At 37.5% G+C, this 27,658-nt stretch overlaps 1 protein-coding gene across 2 annotated transcripts in view; it reads right to left on the bottom strand.

Annotated features, from left to right (window-relative positions):
• Positions 1 to 27,327, bottom strand: part of LOC149782885 (uncharacterized) — a 36,821-nt gene extending 9,494 nt beyond the window's left edge. Inside the window, exon 1 of one of the 2 annotated variants that reach the window (XM_089934431.1) lies at positions 27,044 to 27,327. In XM_089934431.1, coding sequence (XP_089790557.1) covers positions 27,044 to 27,116 — 73 coding nt within the window. In that variant the 5' untranslated portion in view covers positions 27,117 to 27,327. Of the gene's footprint in view, positions 1 to 570; positions 678 to 27,043 lie in introns of those variants that run through there. The other variant, XM_089934430.1, reaches the window with a different exon arrangement.
• Between the last annotated feature and the right edge of the window lie 331 nt (positions 27,328 to 27,658).

Below are 27,658 nucleotides of genomic sequence, written 5' to 3'. Positions count from 1 at the left end.
CCAAGTTTGCAGTGTTTTGACATAGTCCAATGATATTGTAGCTAAATGGTTTAAAATATATTCGACTTCTTCGTTTTCTGGTGAATCTGTAGGAACTAAAAGATTAAATTACCTGTTAAATTGTTCATTGATTAAATACATTTTATTTATTTTTGTTTAAAACACTATAACCAGTGTGATCCTATCAGTTCAAATTAATTACAATTAACAGTGTGTGCATGAGCTAAAGTACATGGCGTAATGACAAAAGGCAAATAAACCTTAAGAAGTTATTTCTACGAAAAAGTACCATGTTCTTTTCTGATCTTAATGAACAGCTACTTCATATATGAGACCTTACATCTACCATCAGAGAACGTACGACGAGTTGCTTACAGTGTAAAGGCAGGTTACAAATCTCCCATCTCCAGAAGTACCTTCATGTCAAAACCCTGCCAACCGATTATGCGGTTAACTTTATATTTTCATACACATATTTCAGTCATCTACCTGCATCTATAGCATACAAAGTCCCAAATCTCCCACTTAACAAATGCGAATAAATAAATTCAAACTGAAACGAAAACTTACATATTTTCAATCCATAGACTGCACATATTGTGCATAGAAGTAGAACATAAGGAGGAAATATCTCCATGGTAAAGTTCATTTTAACAATGTTACAAATATACCGAAAACCGCACTGTTATGATGACCTTGTTTACTGACGATTCTCTTGTACGCGCCACTGATTTTATTGATCACTCGATAAACACTCCGTGATTACTTCGCTCAGGGTGGTATGCGGATATTGACTGCTCTTACCTGGATCACTATGTGACCATTAAAAAAGTGTGTTCCAGTCTAGAATGAAAAATCTACTCTAACATGTGACGACTGGATTTAGCGATGACATCAAATACTGCTGTAAATATGAGAAAATTAATATAAGAAAAGTTCCTAATTCAATTTTATATTAATGTGAAGTAACGTTTTGCTGTACTGTATAGCCATCATTATATTCATGGCCAGTACAGCTGGGTAACACGAACAAATACTGATCGTACCACGGTATACCACTTTTATATTAGGGACTAACAGTTCAATGTTTAGAGGCATGGACCTTATTTTGGGGGGTTTGAATTCCATCTGTCAATAGCTGGAAAAATATCTTACTCTGATATAAAGCAAATAACACCATATTATATCCATGACGTTATTTGGCAAATAACACCATATTGTATCCATGATGTTATTAGGACAAAATAACACCATATTATATCCATAATGTTATTAGGACGATATAACACCATATTATATCCATGACGTTATTTGGCAAAATATTATCTCGAGATAAAAGAAAAGAAAATAGTTCAGCTCAACTGAAAATCACGTAATCCTCCACCCAAAAATTAAGCGGACAGTACCTTATCGTCGAATAATTTGCTCTCCGTATGTTAATTGCTGTGTCCATTGGAATCCAAAAAGATGTTACGAAAGTTGGACGATTAAGCTTACACTAAGGCTGATACTGAGAAAGATATCGTGATGACATTAGAGATCCTATTGGTAACAATAGGAAGTGTTGATACTGAAGCGGGACCAGTGGCGTCACTAGTTTTGGTGTCACCCAGTGCGATAACTCATGGTGTCAGCCCCATGGACCTCCTTCCTGCACAAAAGTTCAACAATTTTATAGACAGTCATTTTGGTGTCACCCTCTCTGATGGTGTCACCCGGTGCGGTCCGCACCCCACCCACCCCCATAGTGACGTCACTGAGTGGCACGATTAAGCTTACACTAATGCTGGTATTATGAAAGACATCATGATGATATTAGAGATCATATTGCTAACAAAGGAAGCGTTGCTACTAATGCCTACAATTTTCTAGCTAAGCCATTGAAAAAACAGGCAGGGAAACTTTGAGTGGGGTGCCAACACCAGTGCAAGATATTTGTTACTGAGGTCCAGTAAAGATGAAACACACTTGCTGAACAAAAGAGAAAATATTTTGTGGACTTGAGAAATTACGTAATTTTCGGACAGAAAACAAGCGCGCTCCTGAAAATCGTACAATAATTCGCAGTCTTACAAAGGAATACACATGTTTTGCCATATTCACATACGCATACGCTAGTAAATAACTACAACATGTGCTTTTGTTTCAATCTTTCTTTGTTTTTTTCTGTTTATTTTAATCCGAAACTTGTTCCAAAAGCTGGATTTAGCCCGAATGTTTCACAGCATTCCCTTTGGCTAATGCGTTGGCATGCGTGTCGATTGTGAAATATATGATTAAAGGTTCAAAGATACAATTATATGTGTAATATTCACCATTAATTTGGGAGATACAAAGTTTTGTTCAAAAATATCATTTGTTGAATTTTTTGGTCATGAATAATGAAAATATGCTCTTATTATGATTAAAATAGCAACAACGAGATTCCTCGGTAATTTCTGTACAATTTTTACCGACGGAAACTACCGGCGTACCGGTACAGTGAAAAAATACCGTCGTGAGAAAAACCGCGGATAGATCTGTTTATCGTTATTGCTGCGCATCTCCAATGACTAGCATCTACTCACGCGAGGGCAATGCACGTGAGTTGCAAGATTCCTTACCATAACCGTTGATGCATCAAAAGAACAAAATCAGACAAATATATAATGTATAAGTATGCTCCAGAAATGCATAATTAAAATTTTTGTCACATTGTTGTGACTGTGATATTTTTCTAAGTTAGATGTTACATTTATGAAACCTATTTTATAAAACGATTCACAATTTTAAGGGATTTAAATATAATACTGTCTTTTGACCTGATATTGGATCGCCATATCTCCTGTCCTTTGTGAGCGCAAGATGTCACTGCTGTGAGCGGTCAGTGGCAGGCAGCATGTAAAAGACGAGTTCGGCACCGTCGAAGACACGGTAACGTTTCTTAATAGCTTCTGAGACGTCCCAGGGCAATGTGACCATGATCGTGACAAGAACAACGTTATTGTTCACTATGCTGTGATGCTGTAAAGACAAAACGATACCACGAGGCTCTTTATCCGCGGCAGGGACAAAAGGCGCCGAAGCACTGTGCCTAGCACATCGGTAATTAAACATCGCGATGGTGATCCATGTTAACACCAGTATCACATATCTCTTCTGCGGGACCAATGCTAAAGATATGTCTGACGGAGAACATAGTCGCGTACAATATGTTGCGTGACAAGATCGCCACCATGCAACTCAAGCAGTAAAAAACAGTCTTTGGGGTTGAAAAAAGTTCTCACCCGTGATTAAGTCCATCAAAACCGCCTCAAAGGCCGCCGCAGAAACACTTGAAGAAGTCAAGGACACAAACGGGCCATCGAGGTGGAAGAAAAAACATCGGAACACTAGCAAAAGTACCGCGCGGCATGACAAGCTTTATATGGATATGGAAGCACCACCAGGTACTCATCTCAATGACACTCGGGTGCAAAAGGTTACCCAAGTGGGTAGCCAGTATATCCTTTAACCTGGTGTCGCTGCGGTCACGGTCATGATCTAAGAAAACTAGCAAGAAATGCTGATAAACGAACGCGACAACAGCCTATCACCGTGAACGTAGTAGTTGTAGTTTTAAAAATAGTCAACGCCATAATTAAAATTTTTGGGTTGCGTAGAAACGTGGGATGGTGGGATGCGGCACCGCAGGGCGTTTGGGCCTTCGCTGATATGCGGAATATAAAAATTGAGCAGGCTCCAGTGGAACCTGGGGAAGAAACCGTCAGCTTGCAGAGTTAAGTAGGTTAAGTAACTGAGGCATATGAGGCGCCTACCGAAGAAGATGAGTTTTTCGACGCATGCGAAGTAACAGAGCAATTGCCGAATTTTACAGAAGAGGGTAAGAAATGTGTTATTTAAAAAATCGGGTAGTGTAGGGATGGAGGGCAATCAACCCAAATACTATAAATCCTTGTTGGTATTGCTCCCAACAGATCAAATGAAGAAGCATGATTGGGCTGATCTTGTATATGAAGATACCGGTGTAGGTACTAATTAGGAGTGGAATGATTTTTAGCGTGAGGTATCAGATACACGGGCAATTACAGAAGGGGCAGAGAAGGAAGCAGCGCAGAGTAAGTCGCTGTAGCAACAGCAGACACGTACGGACAAAGCAAAAGACCACCTGGGGTTGTGGCTTGGAGTGTGGTCTTTTTCCCAGAGAACGTGGATAAACTTGTCTGCAGCATAGAAATGCTCTTCCGGCAGGCCGACATACTTGTTGCTAATGAGATTTTTCATGATGTTTATGACTCACCCTAAAGCGTTAATATGGAGGCGTCCGTGCACACCATACGTTGTATTGAAGAAAACGTGTTGGAACAGTCGTGGATACTCGAGGAGTAGACCGAGCAGCGGACCATTCAGATGGTCTCAGTAAGCTCGAAACAGCCGGCTTTTGACATGGTTTTCCCAAAGTCGCTCGAGAGGTCTTGTAGTTATGACATGAAGATCTTGTTGAAGTCTCTGTGGGTCTACTACAGATGACATAACGTTCGCGCCGAGCCATTTGGCGGCCTACCGGCCAGTATTTAGCTAGTATTTTTCTCCGACTGAAGCGTGGCCTAGAAGTTCATTACGTGCCTACGAGATTGCCGCTATCAACATGGAGGTACAGCGGCAGATCACTGCGCGGATCAAGTGGAGTGGCAATAGAAGCAAGGTGAGCATTCGCGAGAACAATCCTATCCTTTCTATAGCCACAAAAGTCGCATCGGCCATCTGCTTCATAGATATGGTTCAATCGAGTATGTGAATGATCATGGTGTAGTGCGAAGAGATCGACCCCGCAGACACCGTCATTGACCCGGGTTACCATGTCGCGCCACTCATCGTGCAGATCACGTCTACCATTGTGGTGAACCTCACACGTGACGCAGTGATTGGCTTCTGTATATACTGAGTATCTTAATATGCCAATAGAAAACATATAGGTTGAATTTATGCATTATTTATTGACTACGAAAAAATCTTTTTATCTTAAAGTTCGTAGTCTGCCGTACAATAACTTGTTTATTATAAATATAGGTAATAAGATGCTAACTGTCCTGAAGGCTGTCTGTGAAAATATTGAATCTTGTGCGAAGACGAATTAAGACTTGACTCAAACATTTAACTGCCCTGTTGTTGTCACTAATGACGTATTCTATCACCTATCGTTTTCTCGTTGTTTTTAAAATATTTGAATGTCATATTTCTTTTCTGAATCGAGATATTGTATTGGAATATGTTCGTTACTTGCAAAATATTATTACGAGACGCGACGTTCTCGGGTTATGACCCGGATTTCTGATGCTGCAACAAGACGTGATCAATCAGTTAAGATCAAATTACTATGACAATGAAAAAAGTTTGTTTTTGTTATATACCAGTCAATTTTCAGATAAATTGACAAAGTTCTAAAATATAACTAAAAACAGAAATTGCTAAAGATTTCAAACTGTTTGATACTAACTTCTTCTTAATCATAACCTAATTTCATTTTTAAACAGTTGGTATGCTCATAAATACAAGCATCAGTTTCATGAATGACGCGTGTATAACGACCGTTACTCATTTTCACTAATATCACTGTTAATAACACGGGTTCTTCGACTCATAGGGGCAACAGACCCATATATGTGATTACCATATATTGAGCATTTGTCAGATTTTGCATCACGAAAGGTATCACCGGCTAAATAACTAGCAACGTTTATATCCAAGGCCCATTCGATAGATTTTGAACTGTTTATGGTAGGACATTGTGGGAGGCTCAGACGGCACGGTTGCGACAGCATTATTTTGACAGTTATTTACAAGGGGATTTAACAAATTGTTGGAGCCTGATTATACACATTTGTTACACATAATACTATTCATTTCCATGTGTATGTTAAGTGACGCTTCGGCATGGGCATTCACGCTTGTAACCAAGAAGACTCGAGATAAAAGTAGTTCCAGCCTCGTTTGAGAGTACGGTAATACTGAATCAGAAAAATTGATAGGCATATAATAAAAAAGCTATAAATTACAGTTAATTTGGTGTGATAACTGATTTTTGTGAAAATCAAGTTAAACATTTCAAAAACCTTCTGATTAATCAGAAGGCAGAGTACGAAAGTATTTTTTTTTTTTGTTTTAAATCAATGATGAAGATATTTTCTTGCAAGAATCGAACGGAGATGTAAATACACTGGAAAAAGCTAAAACAATTTAACAGGAAAATAAAGTACTTATAACGTTTGTATTACATGTATTAATATTTCGTAAAGCGTTTGTTTATTTTGTGTTGTTGTTATTGTTGCAGAGTTTAACGCCATTTTTCAGCATAAGATTGGCTATAAATGGCGGCCAGTATAAATGGCAGAGGAAGACCCCTGGAAAACCACAGAAAGAACCACCGACCCAAGAGAAGCTTCTGGCAAGCTTTCTCACATACCCACATTTTCCGAATCCGAGACCCAAACCCACGAAGATAAAGGTGAGATGGCAGTGATCCGTAACGGTGAGCGCTTTAGACCACTCGGCCACTCGGGGCCCCTTTATTTTGTGTGGCCACAAGTGCAAACTATCGTTCTTAATTTAATCAGATTTAAAAACATTAAAACGACAACGACTCTGTTCTATTTGGTACACATACTGATGATGAATATCAATGTACACCAGCTAGAGAAGATCTTATATTCCGTCAGAATTCTACATTGATACTACTTGCCAAAGGTTTACCACTTAACGCAAAGGTCATATTAACATTAGAATTTCTTGCATAACTTGGTTGAATGCCTGGCTAAATCAGTGAAGATCTCGTACGTAAATTATATCATGCTAGTAATGCGTCCGTACCAGTTTTAAATGTATTAATGAAATTTGAGCAAATGGTTGTTGTTGTTGGAGGTTTAACGCCATTTTTCAGCACACGATATGTTATGCATGGGGGCCAGTAATAATGGTGGAGTAAGAACCCGGGAAAACCCGGGAAGAACTACCGACCCACGAGAAGCTACTGGCAAATGGTCAATGTTATAATAATAAAGGTTCTGATTATAATCTATGCTTTATATACTGACATTTAAGTCAAGTTCAACTGGAAGCCTCACAGACCCGGAAGCTGACAGCACATAATGCGTCGGAAGATCTGAATTATACCACTTTGTTAGGAGTAATCAGTAGAACAAACACAACAGACCCTGATCTGTTGACGCAATATGCGACAGCAGACTATGGTCTCTACAAGGGATTTCGTTTGCAGCTGGATTTAATTTATAAGCGAGTATATACGGTATTAGTTATTTCATCACGTGTCAGATCTAATAGATGTTTTAATGGAGCAGTTTCAAGTTTTTGATTTTCTGTTATTTAGATTTTTGTTAGTTAGATTTTTAAAAGTAGCTGGGATCAAAAGTCCACGCACTGGTTTATTTTGGCAACTTACACGATTATTGTCGTTCCTGAAGCGATAATGATGATTTAAAAGTCAACTCATCTGATTTTTATAACCATTCACATGAGCAGGACACAGTTAAAATCTTAAAGGTAATCGTTCAAACAATACGACATACAGTAATTCATAGGAAAAGTTTACCACTGAATAAGCAGTTTGAACAACGTCAGTGGAGTACAAATGTAGATCACATTTTCGTATGTGTGCATTAAGGGTGAAGTAATTATCGAACTACATCCCGCCGACAAGTTTCACTATGGGTAGGAGCTAAGCGTAATAACTTAAGAAAAGATGTAATATTGGTCACTATAAGCTTTCTTGGCCTCCTGTACGGCTGTTGTACTAAACGAGGTACATATCATCGTCGATTTCACGATTCTAGTATAAACACGGTCATGGAAATGATTATAAAATGCCCAAAAAATATCCCAAATTAATGACACGTAAGGTTTATGTCATAATGACTTACTTCTGCTGTAAACGTTTAGTGTTCATCAAGATGCACCCCTCCCCAATTTTCATGATTTTAGATATGATGGCATGTGTATAACATTTATAAGGAACTATGTGGCAAATGTAGATCACCTTGGGTTTTTTTTAATTGTTGTTTTATATTATTTGTTATTGTTTTTTGTGGGGTTTTTTTTGTACATATGTGGCGCTAATAGTGAGATGTATAGAGTCATCCAGTTATATGTTTTTTGTACATATGTGGCGTTAATAGCGAGATGCATACATTCATCCCGTTAGATGTGTTTGTACATATGTGGCGCTAATAGTGAGATTATACAGTCGTTCAATTAGAAGTTTTTCAAATACAAAGATTTCCACCGCGAAAAGTCTAACTTGATTACATCGTCTCCACTTTAATTTAAAACGAAAAACACCATCATATTGTGGAATTGTCGAGGACTTATAACCAACTACAATGATATTTTTCTGCTTTTAATTGAACATGATCCTGCAGTACCATGCCTGCAGAAAACATTCCTAAAAGATATTGACAATCTATAATCCCTTGTTAACACATACACTAAAAATGTTGATAAGGCATCAGGAGCGAGTTTTGTTTTTGTTGTGAACAGTATGTCTCCAACAGCGTTATTCTACAGAGCAAATTACCTTTTGTTCTATTTATATACCACCAAACACCAACATACCGGCAAACAAATTTGACAACCTTGTTCAAAAACTGCCCGCGCCATTTTTCTCCTCGGGGATTACAATGCCTATAACATTTTATGGGGATTAAATTATATAGTTGACAGAAGCCACAAAGTAGAAGACTGCATTTTCAGACACGATTTGTGTCTATATAACACCAAATCACCGACATATTTACACCCAGGAGCGGCTACATCCAGGTGTATCGATATGATAATTTGTTCTCCTTCGCTGATTTTGGACTACGATTAGAAGGTCTCTGATGACCTTCATAACAATGATCACATTCCAAACTCTCGTAAGAATAGTAACTCTGCAATTGATGAAGCAGTTCTACAATAGAACTTAAAAAAGGCCGACAGGGCCAAGGTTGAAACGTTTTGTAAACTATGCTTAACAAGGATACCATTTTAAACGTTAATGACCCTATTCAACATTTTACTTCTATTTTAATTGAGATTGCAGAAGAACATATTCCCATGTTCTCGCCGAGCTCGAAAAGAACCCATTACAAAAGCTAAGAAACCATTAAACAACGACGAGAAGCAGTGAGAAAATTTATTAATCGTCCAACGGCCGAAAATTTAAGTAAGTATAGTACTTATTTTCCGGGCTAAAGATCTCCGCACGATTAAAGAAAGTGAAAGAACATCATGGAAAAAAAATATGTTTCTACTTTAAACTCATTCCTCTATGAAGAATTTATGGGATACGATCCGTATAATAAATGGAAAGGGAAAAAGCAATTCTTTCCGACGTCTGAAATTAAACAATAGCTATTTCAGTTCCAAACACGACAAAGCAAATATACCTGCTGATATATTCTCTAAAAATCCCTCATCATCTAATTATTCAGAAGCCTTCCGAAGAATGAAATATCAGAAAGAAAAACACAGTTAAAATTCACATCCAATAACTCAGAAAGTTATATTCAACCGTTTTCACTATTGGAGCTCATGAAGGCTTTGAACAAATACTTTCCATACAGTATGCCCTCAAACTAAGACCAAAACCTATGAACCCTGCTTTTCGGTCTCATTTCAGCCCAAATACAAAACATTATGTAAAAAAAATAAACCAAAATGCCATACATTTGGCATTAGAATCATCATCCTGTCTTGACAATATAAAAATTGACCTTTCTAAAATCCGGAAGACGTCCATCTCCAAAATACCTTGCTGGTTACTCAAACAACCAAAAGTACTTTTTACGCTACACGATGAGACAAACCCTTCTATCTTCCACAACTGTTATCAGGAACTCTTCACTGAATTTAACAAATACATTGATGGATCAAAGGATGAGGAAAAGGCTGCTGCAGCCTTCGTTAATGGAAAATACACACACACACACACACACACACACACACACACACACACAAGAATTCGCTTACCAAATGGTATATCGACTTTCTTCTGCCGAAATCAAAGCAATAGACCTTGATCTGCAAAATATCGAAGCTAATATATTTTAAACAGCATCGTTTCCTTCTACTCATTATCAGTACTTCAGTCACTACACAATATAAAATTGGAAAACCCATTACTAACCAATTCTCTCATCAAACACACCGAACTGTTTTCCACACACAATATATTATGCTGTTTTTTTACACAACCATATTGGTATTAAAGGTAATGAAAAATGCAGATTGCGCTGCTAAAATGGTGCTATCTAAAGAACCATATGATTTTAAAATACCATACACTGATTTTAAACCGAGTATCAAAAACTCCGTGCAATAAGCCAAACCTAAGAGACTGGACTCCTTCCTCCAGAACCAACCCAGGGGACGATGTAGTCATTGAAAGAATTATAATTGGTCGTATTTATATAACCGATTTGTAATTGCTAAAAGGTGTACATCGATCAGAATGCGTTTCTTGCAATGAACAATTCACTGTTAAGTACTTTATGGTGAATTGTGTCAATCTCCAACCTGCGCGCGATCGTCATGTTTATCACATGAAGGAAATTTTTGATACAATAAACGTCATGTATTTTAAAATTCCTAGCATTCCAAGCATGTATGCTAAGATAGAACTTTTATGTTATCACTCTGAGTATTTTTTGTAATGTATATACCGTTGTTTATACCAAATACCTTTTCATCTAAATATTCATTGACACATCATTTACATTCCCGTTGATTGGGAAGCTTTATATATTACACTCACCATCTAATCGTTTTACTTTTAACTGTTTGATTGTATTATCGCTGATCGATAATAAACCTTTTATCAACTGTAAATAAATTTACGTACATCTTTTATATGCAGATAAACGGCCTTACGTTGCTGATGTGCGGTAAAACTACAATCATTCAATCAAACACAAAGCAAAATTTCATGAAGCGTGAAATCTGGGTCACATTGACCTAGTTTTGTGATGAAGTGGAACACGTATCAACATTCATCTCTGACCATGTTTAATTAGCACAGATATATATAGCGATAGAAGGTCAATTTGACCTATATTTCATATTATAATGGCTTCAGTTAAGCTTTTGCGTTTGGTGGTGTGTATACAGCACACAAGAAATATATTTGGTCTTGAGCTAAACGCTAAAGCTTAATCTAAGCCAGTTAGATGTGAAATAATGGTCACAGTGACATTCTATTTTTTAGGGCTCCGGGTGGCCGAATGGTATAAGCAGCTGTCCTGTACATATCTCTCACACATCACACCTCTGTCCCCGTGAGTTTGAGTTTCAGTTCGATCAACGTGGGTATGTGAAAATGCTTTAAATTAGCTTCCGGTGGATCGGTGGCTCTTCCTGGGATGTTTCACCGCCAAATATACTGGCATTTATATATAGCTTATTATGTACTGAAAAATGTCGATGAACCCACAAAATGAAACCTTCTGTTTTAAGGACATGGTTCTAGTAGACGCGAATACCCCATTTTAGTGTAAAGATTGTAACATGAACGTGGATTGAAACAAAAACTACAAACCTGGAACAGTAACCTACTTTTGTAATGAGAGTGTCGTGCTCTTCAACATGCACCATGAAGTTTCATGATTTCAAGCAGAACAGTTTATTCAGGGTGTATAAAAAAATAAGATGCATGCATAACTGAACCTAAGGGACAACTTTCTTACATGCACGAACCCTAACTTCCTTTTCTCTCTGGTTTTGCTACTTCCTGTTTTACACCCAGAGAAATATTTATCCAGTCGCGCTTTCTTCTCATTGTTCTTTATTAAATCAGCTGGTGGCATATTGATAATTTTTTGACGAATATTGATCTATCCGCCACAAAATCAGGAGGCGCATCAGCGTAAGAGTATAATTGTTTAAATACAAAATGTCTGAAAATTTTATTTTTCATTGCCGTTATCACTCTCTGTTACAGTGACTATGACTTAGTTTTGCGCAGAGTTGGCTTGAATTCCCTCAGCTTTAAGAAGGTGCTGAACATCTTTGACTCTGAATACTTGACACAGTTTCGTTCATCTGGTTTCCGTTCCTATTGAAAATAATATTTCAGTGAATATGTTCCATCAACCCCTTTTCTTATCCTTCACTTTCTGACTCCAAAGTAACTTGGGAAAGACGACATTAAGCATTAAAACATATATGTATTCTTTGTTGAATTTGGCGAATTGTTGGTGCATGGCAGATTACATCCGCAAAGTGAGAGACATTTCTATATAAGTCATTGCCTTTGTTAAATTCGGTTTTGTTGGTTGGTCATTGTTAATCTTTAATTCCATTTTTGATGAATTTCTTTTTATAGAAGATTTAATTTCTTTTTTTATGAAGATTTAAGGCTTTTTTTTGTTGTTGTTAGGGTATTTATGTTGTTTAGTCTTTTTCTGGGAAAGAAAATATATATAGCAAAGTGCTTAAGTTTGTTCAGTCCTTTTTCTTTTAAGCTCTACAAATGTACCATGTTTTGTCGTGAAAGGGATTGAAACTATAAGTTACGCGGACGTGAAGGAAAGCGTACCTTTCTTAGTACAGTTTGCAGTCCTTGTGTTCGTTCTAATCGTGATTGCTTTATATCTTTGTATTTTAGAGGTCATATGTCTTCTTATGTAAATTCATGCATCAATGGACAGGCGTCTCGGGACATCATCCTTTAGGTTTTCTGAACTTTAGCTTTTTTACTTCATACAAACCCAAATTCACTAGCTTGAAGAAATCAAAATACAAGAAAAACAGACACTCAGTACTGTAACACCTCTGTCTCTATCGATGTGAGTGTGTATGTCAAAATCTTTGAGTGAGATATTTTAAAAAAAATTGTCAGTTTAAAAACTCGAACCAGTACTGTGTCTGTTCAATATAGACTTATTGTGGAAAGAAGAAATGGTACAATACGTAACAGAGTTATTGTAAGTTTACACTCTAGTCTCTCTGCACTGCAATGGTAACAACGCAAGAGCGTTGGCATTATTTTGCCACACTACCTTAGAACAAAACAATGCTTAACTCATCATAAACGATTTAATTGACTAGACTTATTTTCTTACCGCGTTTGCTTCGAATTGACTTCAGTAGCTCTTCGCACACTGACAAGATCAGCCGTGTTTTTTCTGCGGCTGGCCGCTATACTACTTGCCCTGAATTTAGAACCAAACAATGTTATTCGTTGTAAGTGACTTACTGGTTAACCAAAATTTCCACCGCGTTAGCTTCAAATTGGTTTTAGTTGTTATTTGCACGGCAAGAAGATCAGACGCGTTTTTCTGTACCACTAGTTACTTCACAAGCAATAAAACTAACACACAAACAATCACACCATGGGCAACTCATGGAAATTATGTTAGACTTAATACGAAATACATCATGGCTTGTTTGGATGTACTATTCTAGGGGCACTTTATAACCACATGCGTCTTCAGTTCACTCTTGTAATTTTTTTAACGGTGTATTTTTTCTGTGGATGTGATTATCTAAGTGGAAGGAGTGTTTCTTTGAAACTTTCATAAGGAAAATATAATAATAATAACAATGAGGACTTTGTATAACGCCTAATCTTTGGAAGCGCTAAGCGCTTTACAACATTAGACAACACCTATAACATAAAAAAGAAACATATATAATGATAGTATTACAGAAAACAAATAACATGAAATTAGAAAACACAAAAACATGCTGTAAATATTTAAGGTAGGGAACATTATTAGGTCTTTAAGTTTGTTCTTGCAATCGAAATAAGTGAGTTTTAGGAGCACTCTTGAATGGGATCACTCTGTCTTTGTGTCTAAGTTCAGTGGGCAATTCATTCCACGTTGCTGGGCCTTGGTATGCAAAAGAACGTTGTCAATATGACTTCGTTTTCGTAGTGGGAATAATGAGTATACGATTGTCAGAAGAGAAGCGTAAGTATCTTGCTGGTGTGTACACATGGGTGAGGTCGGATTGGTATGTTGGACTGGAGTCCGTCAGTGAAACGTAGCACAGAGAACAAATTTTGTGTTTGATTCTGGATCGAATGAATAGCCAGTGTAGGGTACAGAGCAGCGGGAAGGTGTGCTCTGTTCGTGGTACTCTAAGTATGATCCTAGCAGCTGTGTTTTGAACTTTTTGAAGTTTCTGAAGTAGATATTGAGATGAACCAGACAGAATTGAGTTACAATAGTCCAGTCTTGAAAGTACTAATGAACATACAAGTTTTTTAGTGGCATCACCTGAAAGATATTTGCGAATGGAGCTGATGCGTCTCAGCTCAAGATATGCATCCTTGCATATGCTCATGACATGTTGGTGCAACGTGAGAGGACTGTCCAGAGTAACACCTAGGTTTCGTACTGACTGTGAATTTAATGTTCGTGTTACTGATATTTATTGTTTGAGGTAAAGGATTTTACTGAGTTTGAACTCGCCTGTATGTCTCGGGTTTAGCACACCAGCCGAATTAACTTCTTCACAACGTTTGAGGGCTATTGAAGACGTGCAGACCAGTGGCGTCACTCGGATTGGTGTCACCCAGTGTGGTAGCTCATGGTGTCACCCCCATGGTCCTCCTTCCGTAACAGACGATACAGAATCCTTAGTAATGTCATTTTGGTGTCACCCCCTCTGATGGTGTCAGCCGGTGCAGTCCGCACCCCCCGAATCCCGCTAGCGACACCACTGCTGTGCCTGCTAGCCATGTATTTAACTATGATCGGTTATCCGCTTATGAAATCCGACTAGACCGAGCAGTGTGTGCTCTGTAAAATTTGCAATTTTTCATTTTGGTGTCACCCATCTGAAATGGTGTCACCCGGTGCGGTCCGCACCCCACGCACCCCCCTAGCGACGCCACTGGTGCAGACGGTGAGAGAAAAAGTTGACATCACCAATGGAAAGTGACCATTTATATGGCATACGTTGTACCTGCATGGGAAGAAGACGATGACTGAACTTGATCTGCTTACCGATAAGTGTACCTAGCAAGATGGACATAACAACAGATTTACGAATGAAAGGGGAGTACGTGAAACATCTGTGCTGGAATAGAAGTTGTAGCTGACCAGATTATAAAAAACGTGTGTGATGGATATAGAAAGAAACATGAAATTTGTCCTATTTGATTGTTACTTGTTTTGTTTAACTTTTTCTTATAAGTGAACATTTAATGTAAATAAGTTGTATATGAAGTGATTTTTAGAAAGGCGTGAGCTTTAATTTTAAAAGTAGTTTACTAGAACCATAAACAAAATAACTAGTAAATAGGTTTGTTTAATGTCGAAATGTTAATGTATTAAATGGATAGTACTTAAACCAACGCACAGGCCAGAGAGCCCATGCATATACTTGAATAAATGTTTTGCACCCATACAAAAGACTTTTCTTTTTTATAGACTCTATTTTTCTGTGAGTCTTTCTTTAGAACATTTCTGTCCTCTTTTCTGTGTCTGTTTTTAATCTTATTTGTTTGAACGTGTCTTTGTTCGTTTCTGTATGTCTATGTTTGTCCCTATCAACCTTTGTCCCTATAAATGCACTTCACGATATAAATAATTTTGACCCTATAAACACCATGACGTCACCCATATTCAGTTCCCCAGGTGCCATTCCCGTGTTAAATTCCCATTGTCCCTATACATGCCCACCCACGCTAAATTCCCATAGACCCCATAGTGCCGGGACACCTTTTTGACTGGGACTTCGATGGACCCTATACAACCCCAAGGTTTTGCCCCATGTTCAATCTCCCATGGCCCCTAAACAGCCCCACGACCTTTTTGACTGGGATTTCCATAGACCCTAAACAGCCCCACTGTACTACTGCCGTAATATTGACCGCTCCGGTGGCCTAGTGGTTAGAGCGTCCGCCTCGGAAGCGGGAGGTCGTGGGTTGCAATCCCGGCCGAGTCATACCAAAGATATAAAAAAAAAAAAATGGTACTAACAGCTGCCGCGCTAGGCGCTCAGCATTAAGAGGTTAGTGTTAGGACTGGTCGGCCTGGTGTCAGGATCATGTGACTGGGTTTGACATCATGCTACATGTCTGCGGCATGATGCTCCAGTGCTAGACATCACTATAAATTGCCACACTGCAGACATAGTAGCGATATGACTGAAAAATTGTTAAAGCTACGTTAAAAATCCTAATCACACACACACACACACACACACAACTGCCGTAATACATATAACAACCGTACTGCGGCAGTTTAGAGATCTCGTTATAAATGATCATAACGAGCGATTTCAACTATATTTGTTCAACCATACAAGAATAGCCTAGACGATATCGTTAAAGAAGACAATCCGTCCAGTGTAATTTATGGAACACGTGTAAATAAGTACTTGTCGGCTTTCTTTATCTGATCTTTTATAACAATTTGATGAAAGAAACAACTTGTCACGCAATGACCATGAATATTTATAATCGGTCTGTCTATGTGACTCTTATGTGAGGTAAGTAAACATCACACAAATAACACATCAATAACAAATGCAACATTTAGTATAAACGGAAAATAAACGCACATTTACTTAACAAATTTAAATTCACAGAAATCAAAGAAATCACTTGGGGCACAAGTTCCAATTTCAAATTATTTTGTCACTTAAAAGAAGATATAAATACTCTGTTCCAAGGGAAATAACTCGTGTATCGTATTTGACTACATTGGAGTTACATTCAATTCATACTTGGGGCCCCGAGTGGCCGAGTGGTCTAAAGCGCTCTCCATTACGAATCACTGCCATCTCACCTCTGTCTGCGTGGGTTCGAGTCTCGGATTCAGCTAATGTTGGTATGTGAGAAAGCTTGCCAGTAGCTTCTCGTGGGTCGATGGTTCTTTCCGGGGTTTTCCCGGGTTCTTCCTCCACCATTAATACTGGCCACCATATATAGCCTATCGTGTGCTGGAAAATGGCGTTAAACCATACGACAACAACAACAACATTCTTGGGAATTTTACTTGAAGGTAGGGAGCGCCCCTTTCCTCAGTCTTCATTGCGTTTTAGCAAGTGAGTTAGTGAATAACTTGTGTGATTGGGGAACATTACAGGTTTTTTTATGTAATTTGTTGTTTCCTGTTTTGAAATTATCACTCCCGCAGAGGATATATTTGAGGATGTTATCTATCACGTCCGCGCACCAGACCCAGGACTATTTTCCATCACGTTCGCGCATCAATAGCTGCTCTATATATATATATATATATATATATATATATATATATATATATATATATATATATATATATATATATATATATATATATATATATATATGCAACATGGTTTACACTAGCTAATCAGATATTTGATCTTGCTGGTCAATTTACACTAGCTAATCAGATATTTGATCTTCTTGGTCAATTTAGAAAGACCGGTCTGGTGGTATAAGTGTTAGTCAGTCTGCCTCGGATGCGGGTATGCACGTGTTTTAACCCCGGCCAGGTCAAACCATAGTCTTATAAAAATAGTAGTAGCAGCTGCCTCACTTGGCACTCAGCCTTAAGAGGTTAGTGTTAATATGGTCAGGATAATATGACTGGTTGAGACATAATACTAAGTGTCTTCGGCATGATGCCCCAGTGCTAGACATCACAATAAACTGCCACACTGCAGACATCATAGCGATATGACTAAAATTGTTGCAGCAACATTAAAAATCCAAAAACACATACCTTTAAAAAAAAAAAAAAAAAAAAAACACAACCTCGATTCACATCATGTGGTGTTTACTTAAATTATAGCATATCTCAACCTTAGAACGTTATGAATGGATCTATGCACTATTGACATGACTCATCTTGCACAAACCCATTTATAAAGAATATTAGTAATTAAAATGTTATTAACTATATATACATACACAAACGAAGTCACTGAATAAATTATTTAGTGTGACAAACTGTATCAGTGCCGCTGTCGTTTCTCGGTAGCTCATTAAAGAAACAGAACAAAGCTAGTGAACTCGAATGAGGTCATCGGTTCAACTTACTTATCGCTCTATAACTAGAATAATCATTTCTACGGTACTTTCGGACCGCTCCGGTGGCTAAGTGGTTAGAGCGTCGGCCTCGGATACGAGAGGTTGTGGGTTCGAACCCCAGCCGAGTCATACCAGAGACTTGTAAAAATGGTACTAGCAGCTGCCTCGCTTAGCGCTCAGCATTAAGAGGTTAGTGTCAGGACCTGATCGACCTGGTGTCAGGATTATGTGACTGGGTGGGACATGATGCTACACGTCTGCGGCATGATCCCCCAGTGGTAGACGTTATTATAAACTAGCACACCGCAAACATCGTAGCGATATGACTGATTTTTGTTTAAAACTACGTTAAAAATCCAAATCACGCACACATTCACTACTGTAATTTCCAAGTTCCAAGACAATATTCTGAGCATAGAAAAATATATCACATCATTACTTTATATATACGTGTGATAATTGGCATGAATGGCAACCATTTTATCGTAATATACCACCTTTTTCATACACATGCTGTAAAACGTGGGTATTGGATTATTGAACAGGTGTTGGTTTGTAAAAGATGTATTAGTCCGTAAGGACAAGTGTTAGTCTGTCATTATGTCTGCATTTGTTCGTTTATCCCTATGTGAATCAATCGAAGTTCAATATTCACAGACTCCCATATTTTCGTTATCTGTATTTTCCTAGTTCTAGAAATGCACTCAGAAAGTACACCGTCAAACTCGCGATCCAAGGGTACCCGTCCTGGCCAGTCTGACTTGACTGCCTCTTTGCGTTAGAAATGCACTTAGATGCGATTTTTCTCGGCATGGGAGAGCCAATAATGTGTTTGAAGTGCCGTTAGAACCAACAAAAAAAAAATGAACATAGAATAATAGCATACCATTTCCTTCATTATATATTGGATCGAAGGTTTAAGTTTAATCGTTATAACAGAGCATACGCCCTTTTCTACCTAGACTTATTACTTTTTACAAGTAGATACTAGATTGCAAGAATGTGTGATAGGTTGTAAGAATGGGTATTTGTATGCACAATTAAGTGTTTGTCGACCATTTGGTGTGCATTAATTCTTCTCTCCCTGTGCTTGTCTATCTATGTTAATTTTCCGTAGGGTACCATACTTTCATCCGTAAAGCTAAATTTTGATAGACTCGCGCAAAGGAAACACGATCTTAAAATATCCATAGGACCGATCATTTCATCTGTCATGCTAAACTTCCATAGTGTCCCATCGTGTAATCCATATTGTCAGTTTTAATAGTCACGATGGTGTCTCACACATTCACATATTTTCTTTTATATTACTAAAATCTGCCAGAACTGGTATTGGAATATTTTAAACAATAATTATTTTTCTAAAACTTAATATGGAATGCCAAAAAAGGTATGTCTCTAGCAATATGAGTCGAAGTCGTAATTTCAAACAAGCTTTATTTTTATATGAATTCTTTTATCAAATGGTTTTGTAAATGAAAATTCTTCCTATTCAAGCACTAATATCAGCTTTATCTTCATACCTCAGACGCACGTTTACAAGTTGAGCTGCACCTAATGATCCAGCCAAAACTGTATAGGAAGCCATGTTACATCTGGAAAGATAGAGAGAGACTGCGCAAAACTTTACAACCACCGAGCCATAATACGCGCAGAGGTACTGAACGTCCCTCCAGCTACTAACAACCACTACCACCGTATCCTACGTGAAGAAGTAGAAGCCGCAGTGAGATCGCTGAAAAAGAGGAAGTCAGCAGGAGTGGACATCATCTCAGCAGAACTGATCCTAGCTGGAGAAATAGCAATGATTAACGCCTTCACAAACATCTACAACACGATCTGGCAAACAGAAGTATGGCCATCGCCGTGGACCCAATCACTGATCATCACCCTCCCCAAGAAAGGCGACTTGAAACAGTGTCAAAACCACCGTACAATCAGTCTTATAAGCCATCCAAGCAAAGTCATATTAAGGATACTGCTGAATAGACTAAAGCCACAGGCTGAAGAGATCATTGCAGAGGAGCAGGAAGAGTTTAGAGCAGGGCGCAGCACAACAGAGCAGATCTTTAACCTCAGGATAGTGTGTGAGAAGTACCTCCAACACCAGAAAGATCTGTACCACGTATTCGTGGATTTCATGAAGGCTTTGACATGGTATGGCATGCAGCCTTGTGGGAGACCATGAGACTGTACCAGTTCAATGCCAACCTCATCACAGTAATAGAGCACCTCTATGACAAGGCCACCTGGGCAGTATACTTCAACCGCAGCATATGGAACTGGTTCAGAACGACTGTCGGAGTCAGACAAGGCTGTCTGCTCTCTCCCACACTATTCAACATCTTTCTGGAGAGAATTATGGCAAACGCGCTTGAAAAGCATGAAGAGATGGTCAGCATCAGAGGCAGAACAGTCACCAACTTACCTTTTGCCGACTACATTGATGGACTAGCAGGAAATGAGCATGAATTAGCTAGCTTAGTAGAGAGCCTCGGCAAAACCTCTGCAGCCTACGGCATGTAAATCAGCGCAGAGAATACCAAAATGATGACCAACAACACCAAGGGCATCAGCACTAACATCAGGATCTAAGGTAAAAAGCTAGGAACAGTCCACAGCTTCAAGTATTTGGGAGCAACTGTAACAGATGAAGGATCGAAACTCGATGTACTCTCCAGGATTGCGCAGACAACAACAGCGCTGACAAAACTGAAGCCCATCTGGAATCACAAGAACATTGCACTCAGTTCAAAGGTCAGACTGATGGACTCACTGGTGATCTCCATGTTTCTCTACGCCTGCGAGTTATGGACCATAACAGCTGGCTTAGAAAAAAGGATACAGGCCACAGAGATGAGATGTTTCCGAAAGATCCTCGACGTCACATCCAAAGACCATGTCACCAATGAAGAAATACGGCAAAGGATAAGACAAGCCACTGGGCCTCACGACGACCTCCTGATCATAGTGAAAAACGTAAACTGCAGTGGTATGGGCATGCCTCATGATCATCAGGACTTGACAAGACAATCCTACAAGGCACTGTACAAGGAGGAAGAAAGAGAGGCAGGCAAAGAAAGAGGTGGGAAGATAACATTCGAGAGTGGACAGGCTTGACATTGAGCGACTCACTGAGAAAGACGGAACATCGAGAGTAACGGAGGAAGCTGGTTGTTCGGTCTTGTACTGTGCGTAGCCCCAACGGTCTACCAGACTACGTGACTGATGATGATGATGATGATGATGTTATTACATTGCTTCATACACAGTGGCAACGTCGTTGTATCTGCTTTGCTGCGTTGTATATAGCCAGAAAACAATAAATACACGGTTATGTATGTGAAACCCGATAGAAGTATGTTGAAATATGCCCCATTTCCTAGAAAGTATTTAAATTAGCAGTATCTCTCGAAATAATTTCTACATATTTAAAAAAAATTTAAAACAAACAAATGCAAGTTTGTCAAACATCTTCAAGGTTTCAAGATTAAAGCAGCGTTCAAAACTACATCTTTTTAGACAGTGCATGTGACTATTATCAGAAAAAAAACAACACACTGTCTTTCTATGAATAAAACAGAAATTAGTCTGGAACTAACTCTTCTCATGAGTTGGTGGTTCTTCACGAGGTTTTCAGGTTTCTTTCTCCACCAGTTATACTAGCCTCCATGTATAGCTTATCCTGTGCTGAAAAATGGCCTTAAACCACATAAAATCAACAACAACAAGAACCGACTCTATCACTTGTGCTTTACAAAGTTATAAATTTTCGAAAGCTAGTTTCCCATCTCAGTGCACTTCGCCTGGCTTAGTTATATATATTTTCAAATGGTTGTTTCCTATCTCAGTGCACATCACCTGGCCAGGTCATTTATTTTCAAAAGCCAGTTTCCCATCTCAGTGCACATGGCCTGGTTAAGTTATTTGTTTTCAAATGATATTTTCCCATCTCAGTGCATATCGCTTGGTTAAGTTATTTTTTTTTTCAAAAGCTAGTTTCCCATCTCAGTACACATCGCCTGGTTAAGTCATTTATTTTTAAAAGCTAGTTTCCCCATCTCAGTGCACATAGCCTGGTCAAGTTATGTATTTTCAAAAGCTAGTTTCCCATCTTAGTGCACATCGCAAAGTTAATTGCTTTTTGTTTTCATGACTAACTAATATTTCACAGCAAAATAAAAAGCACACCTGAATATATGCTAATGAACTTTGCGGTGTTCATTGTGGCACGTTTTTCGTCGTGATTGGACCAGAAAACTTAGAAGGAAAAATGCCGAGGGACTAGAGCATGTGTTAGTAATCTATTTATAGTTAAATAGATTTCTTTGGTGAATGAGCGCCTTTGTTACATGTTATTAGATTATTTGTCTCACGGGTCCGTTATTTTACTTTTAATGTAATCGTTCTAAGCACATACCTCAAAGCTTTAGAACATGTTTATGTGCTCACTTGAAGATTCACTTAAAGCGATAATGTCTAAATTACATATATCACTATGATATTAATATAGTTTCCGGCATATTTCTATTTTGATTGGAAACATTAATTAGGTGCGAAAGTAAAAATTGTTAATTATGCTATGTTCGTTACGATGGAAAACTTGCTATTGAAATATTAACTTGATAAAACATGATTTACCGTTGAACACGACGAGTTTTTCGTTCTATATACCAATATCATTTTCTTTGTGAAATCAATTGTTATATCGAGTAATCATGTATGCCTTCCTTCCACATGGCTTGATAACTGCATAGTGTGTGTATTTATCTTTAATTTGCAAGCCTATCCATTTTCCTTTAGTAATTTTCTTGTAATACAAATCGTGAAAAGAAATGTGCACATCGTGATGAATGACTGTTGGGGTCATAAAGTGTATTGTTTGACATTCTGAAATCCCCATTATGTCATCCAAACTTAAGCTTTTTCGTGAACGGTCGGATCAAAAGTGTCACGGCTTAAACCGCTGAAGAAAGCAAAAATCTTGAGGTATATAACGAATTAGGCCATGGTTTGAGTGCGATTCTAATTGGCAACAAATATTACGGGGACGCACATTCACCCATGTTTTGTTTGAAAAAAGTGGAAAATGAAACACTATATAACATTCCTGGTACCAAATTGTGAACCTCCACTTTACATCCGGAAATTCTTCACACTGTTTAATGGCAAAACCGGATAATATGCGTGTGAAGATTACCAAACGTGATATCCGCTTTGTTAATGTACATTGTGGAGTATTTATGCATCCAGCTATCAATCACCGGCACGAACACAGAACAAACGGTCTTAAAGCATTACCAAGCGGTCTTAAAACAGGATAAACAAAGCGGTATTACATATTGACTTCAAGGTAAGATTTGAAAAAAAAAGATAACCAGGATAACAACTATTTTGAACCGCATGAAGCTTTTGATAACCGACGTTCTTTCTTCAAAATTATCACATAACGAAAGGGTTTGCATTTGCGCAACGCGCATCACACTTTCTGAAAAGTGAACTACGGTCCTGTGCAGATTAGAGACTGGGATGTATAAACGTCTTGCATCTCTTGCAGAAACAGAAACATATCAAGTGAAATAAACTATATTTTCCAAAAAGTTCACATCGTAACTATTACCAGCCACTTTGGATCTCATCACGGAATATTAATTATGATGCATTTTGTACTAACAAAGTACACATAGAGAAGTGTTTGTACAAGAAAACTGATATATATATATATATATATATATATATATATATATATATATATATATATATATATATATATATATATATATATATATATATATATGTCTCTCTATCTCTGTCTCTCTGTCTCTCTCTCTCTCTCTCTCTCTCTCTCTCTATATATATATATATATATATATATATATATATATTCATTCTCTTGCTGTTTCATCCAGTTTTGGTCATTACTTATTGTATAATAAGTGCCTCAAATATGTCAATGCACACAACAAGTGTCTGAGATACACTTAGTAGCTATGATTGTGAATTATACAAGACAGTATCAAAGGAATATTGATTACACGCAATAAATATGTACACCAGTGAAACGCACACAAAGATGTGACTGAAGAGACTGATATATGTATAAATCTCGTGCGTGACTCATGGTCATAGCCACTAGCATTATTAATGATGACGGTTGTAATGTTGACGACAGGTGACATCAGATTCTCTTGCCCAAGGGAAAGTCTAAATTCTTCTGCCCCACACGACTGTCGGTTTTTTTTTTCTCCAAAAAAATTCCTTTCAACTACTATTTCGTAGCCACAGATGCGTAAATATATGACCTAAAAGAGGACGGTAGCTTGGTTTATTTCTTTGAATGCTATTATTGCGCGATGCTTCACTAGTTTAGTCTCTGTCAGGCGTTTTCATTTCTGACTACTCTTGCAGCAATTTATTTCAGACTGCTCTCGTTTTCTTGTCTCCAGTGTTAAAATAATAACACATTTTGTGACCGGAAGCATGTGTCGAATTGGGATTAAACAAGTGTCTTGTCTGGTAACTGTAATCTAACATGGAACTTAATAATTTTCTGGCATTTGCAATTTGAAGTTTGCATTGCTATCATCATAATCGTCGCCATCATCATTTATTATATCATCGTCGTTAATAGTAGTAGTAAGATCAGATTTTCCTTCAATTTTACAAAGAGCATTTTTTGAAAAATACAATAGTTTGCTTAGCCATGAAAATTAGTCTGTTAAGTTCCTTGAGAATTAGTCCGTTAAAGGCCCTGAGATCTAGTTTGTTAAATTCCACGAGAACTAGTCTTTTAAAGGCCCTGAGAACTAATCTGTTTGGTGACCTGAGAACTGGTCCGTCAAAGGACAATCAGTTGCACATAAAGAAGTAATGTATATACGTGATTACTGAATAATAACATAAATAAATTCTGTCACCAACACCATATTCTACGGCTAAAGAATCCTGACAAGTTCAAGGATAGACTTCTGACTTGTAATATTCGTTAAATTTAGCTAGTTGAATAGAATCTCCGCTTCCATTTTACTAATTTTGACCTGACATCTGCATAATGTATCCTACTTGATAAATAGTTTCTAGTAAAAAAAATTTAAAAAATATTTTCTCAGTAACTTAACACAAATGCGTGAAATACGTCAGAAATCAAACGTGAATGATATTTAATGATATTTAATGTTTCTAAAATTAGGAGAATTGTTTTACATCAATGCCTACTATTATAAAATAATAAAAAGGGAGATAAGCAAAACGTGATTCTTATTGGTTCCGAATTTAATTTAATACAAATCTAATCAAATGCACACCCAGATACACACACACTTATATACACTCGGCTTGGTCTTAGTGTAATAAGTTATTTTTAATACAACAGCCAGTGCTTTCCAGACGACACAAAAATGCGCCCTTGCAATTAGAACCCATTCAGTTATAATCGTACAGATCAGATTAATGCGCAGCAAACAGATCAAAACACGGTCAGGTTATACTCGATATTCCAAAACAAAACCTGAATACGTGAAATAGAAAACATCACGAGCATAACCAGTCGTCGTAATTGAGACAAATGAACAAATACACACGCATGCGCGCTTTATTCAAAGTCACGTCTTTAACAGTTCGACATATCAGATTACTGGACACATTCCATAATAGGTTTTGTTCGGGAAGCAATAATGTGTAACAGAGTCTGATGTTGAACTAAATTTCCTTCAATAAGGGTAATATTGGACTCCGGGCATATTTAACGTTCAATATAAAAAAAAGAGAACAAAATAATAATAATATAAAACATACAATTAGATTTGGATGAATTTAAGTTACTATTTTTGCCATGGCGCTCCTCCATGCCATTTATATTGCGCCGCATTTCAGTTCCATGTCCGCACCGCTCCGCTGGAATATTGGTTAGAGCGTACGCCTCAGATGCGGGAGGTGGTCGGTTCGATCACCGGCTGAGTCATACCAAAGACTTATAAAAATGGTACTTACATCTGCCTCGCTAGGCGCTCAGCATTAAGAGGGACTGCAGATATCGTAGCGATATGACTGAACTTTTTTTAAAGCTACATTAAAATTCCAAATCACACACACACACACACACACACACACACACACATATATATATATATATATATATATATATATATATATATATATATATATATATATATATATATATATATATATATATATATATATATATATATATATACATACATACATACATACATACATACATACATACATACATACACACACAGTTCCATGCCTTTTGACAAACGCCATGGTTCCACAGTGCCCCTTTTCCCGCTGACAACAGCCTGAGTTCGGTTAATTAGTACGCTTTCAACATTCTTAAAATGGAACAAAAAGGTCACTTATACTCACATTAATTAATGATAGCTCGAATTACCTAGAAGACGTTTAATTATGCTTTCTACTTATCATGCATTAGACTTCTACATATATATTTTGTTAAAGAACAATGAACAAATGAAAGTTAATACTGACAAAGACTGTATCAAAGTTTTACTACTTGACAAAGACTGTATCAAGGTTTTATTACCTGCAATTTATTTTGCTGGTCTACATATGAAGGTGTGGATTTTAAGAACTATACAAGTCTATGATTCCCTTCCAAATTGAAATGATTGTATTACTATTATTGTTATTATCATTATTATTATTATTATTATTATTATTATTATTATTTGTTGTAACACAAGGCGTCGTATCGATCAGCAGTTATGCATTCAAAGTTTCAGGTTAGGAGAATAATTAGTAAACCTTTTTTATGTCTTGCAGCAGCTATTTTATACGTGACACCTTGAACAACCCCCAGAAAATATATTTGAAGTCTTACCTCTAAGCAGAAGATTATACATATTCCATCTCTCCAGCAGCATCGCATGTGAAAGTATATGCTAGCGATTTCTCTCTCTATGTTTGCATTTTCACGGTGACATTTTGTTTAAAAAAAGACCAAATTTCCCATTTACAATTATGAATATACAAATTTAAATAGAGAAGAAAACTTACATATTTTTAATCCATTGACTATGGATACTGTCCAAAGAACTAGAACACACAGCGAGAATATAGCCCCCTTCATTTTCACACATGCTGGTCTTGTTTGAATGCTGCCATCATTATGTGTGTGACCGATTTTATAAATCTGTCCACTTCGGGCAGTCTGTTTGTACCTGGGCAAATGGGACACACCAGCTGACAAATAGCAGCGTGCCCCAGAATGTCACGTCAAAACTATTAAAACACTGGATACTAGACTAGTCAAGACATTGGATATTGCAGTCAATCTAAGAAAATCCTTATGTAGAATGCTCCCGTTTGATTTATTAAAAATTATATTGCCATTAATATTCATGGCCAGCATTTACTCGCACGAGTCTACTGCGCATGAGCTACAAGTAAGTATGCATAGAGCTCAAACACAATCACATGTTTAGATTATGTTAGAGAAATAAATTGCATAACTCTGATAGTATTAAAACTTTCCTTTATTCTTCTGTCAGAACTTTTATTTTCTTCTTATAATAATGATCTTTCCATCTTCTTATTATAATATAACTTTCATCTTCTTATTGTAACTATACTTACATCTAGCATTTCTTTCTCAAACTGTAGCCCCCCCCC

The sequence above is a fragment of the Sinohyriopsis cumingii genome, chromosome 15 (assembly GCF_028554795.1).
Source record: "Sinohyriopsis cumingii isolate HCF-2022 chromosome 15, ASM2855479v2, whole genome shotgun sequence".
Taxonomy (NCBI): Eukaryota; Metazoa; Mollusca; class Bivalvia; order Unionida; family Unionidae; genus Sinohyriopsis; species Sinohyriopsis cumingii.
The sequence above is the reverse complement of the archived record's forward strand: the minus strand, read 5'-3'. Positions and strand labels throughout refer to the sequence as shown.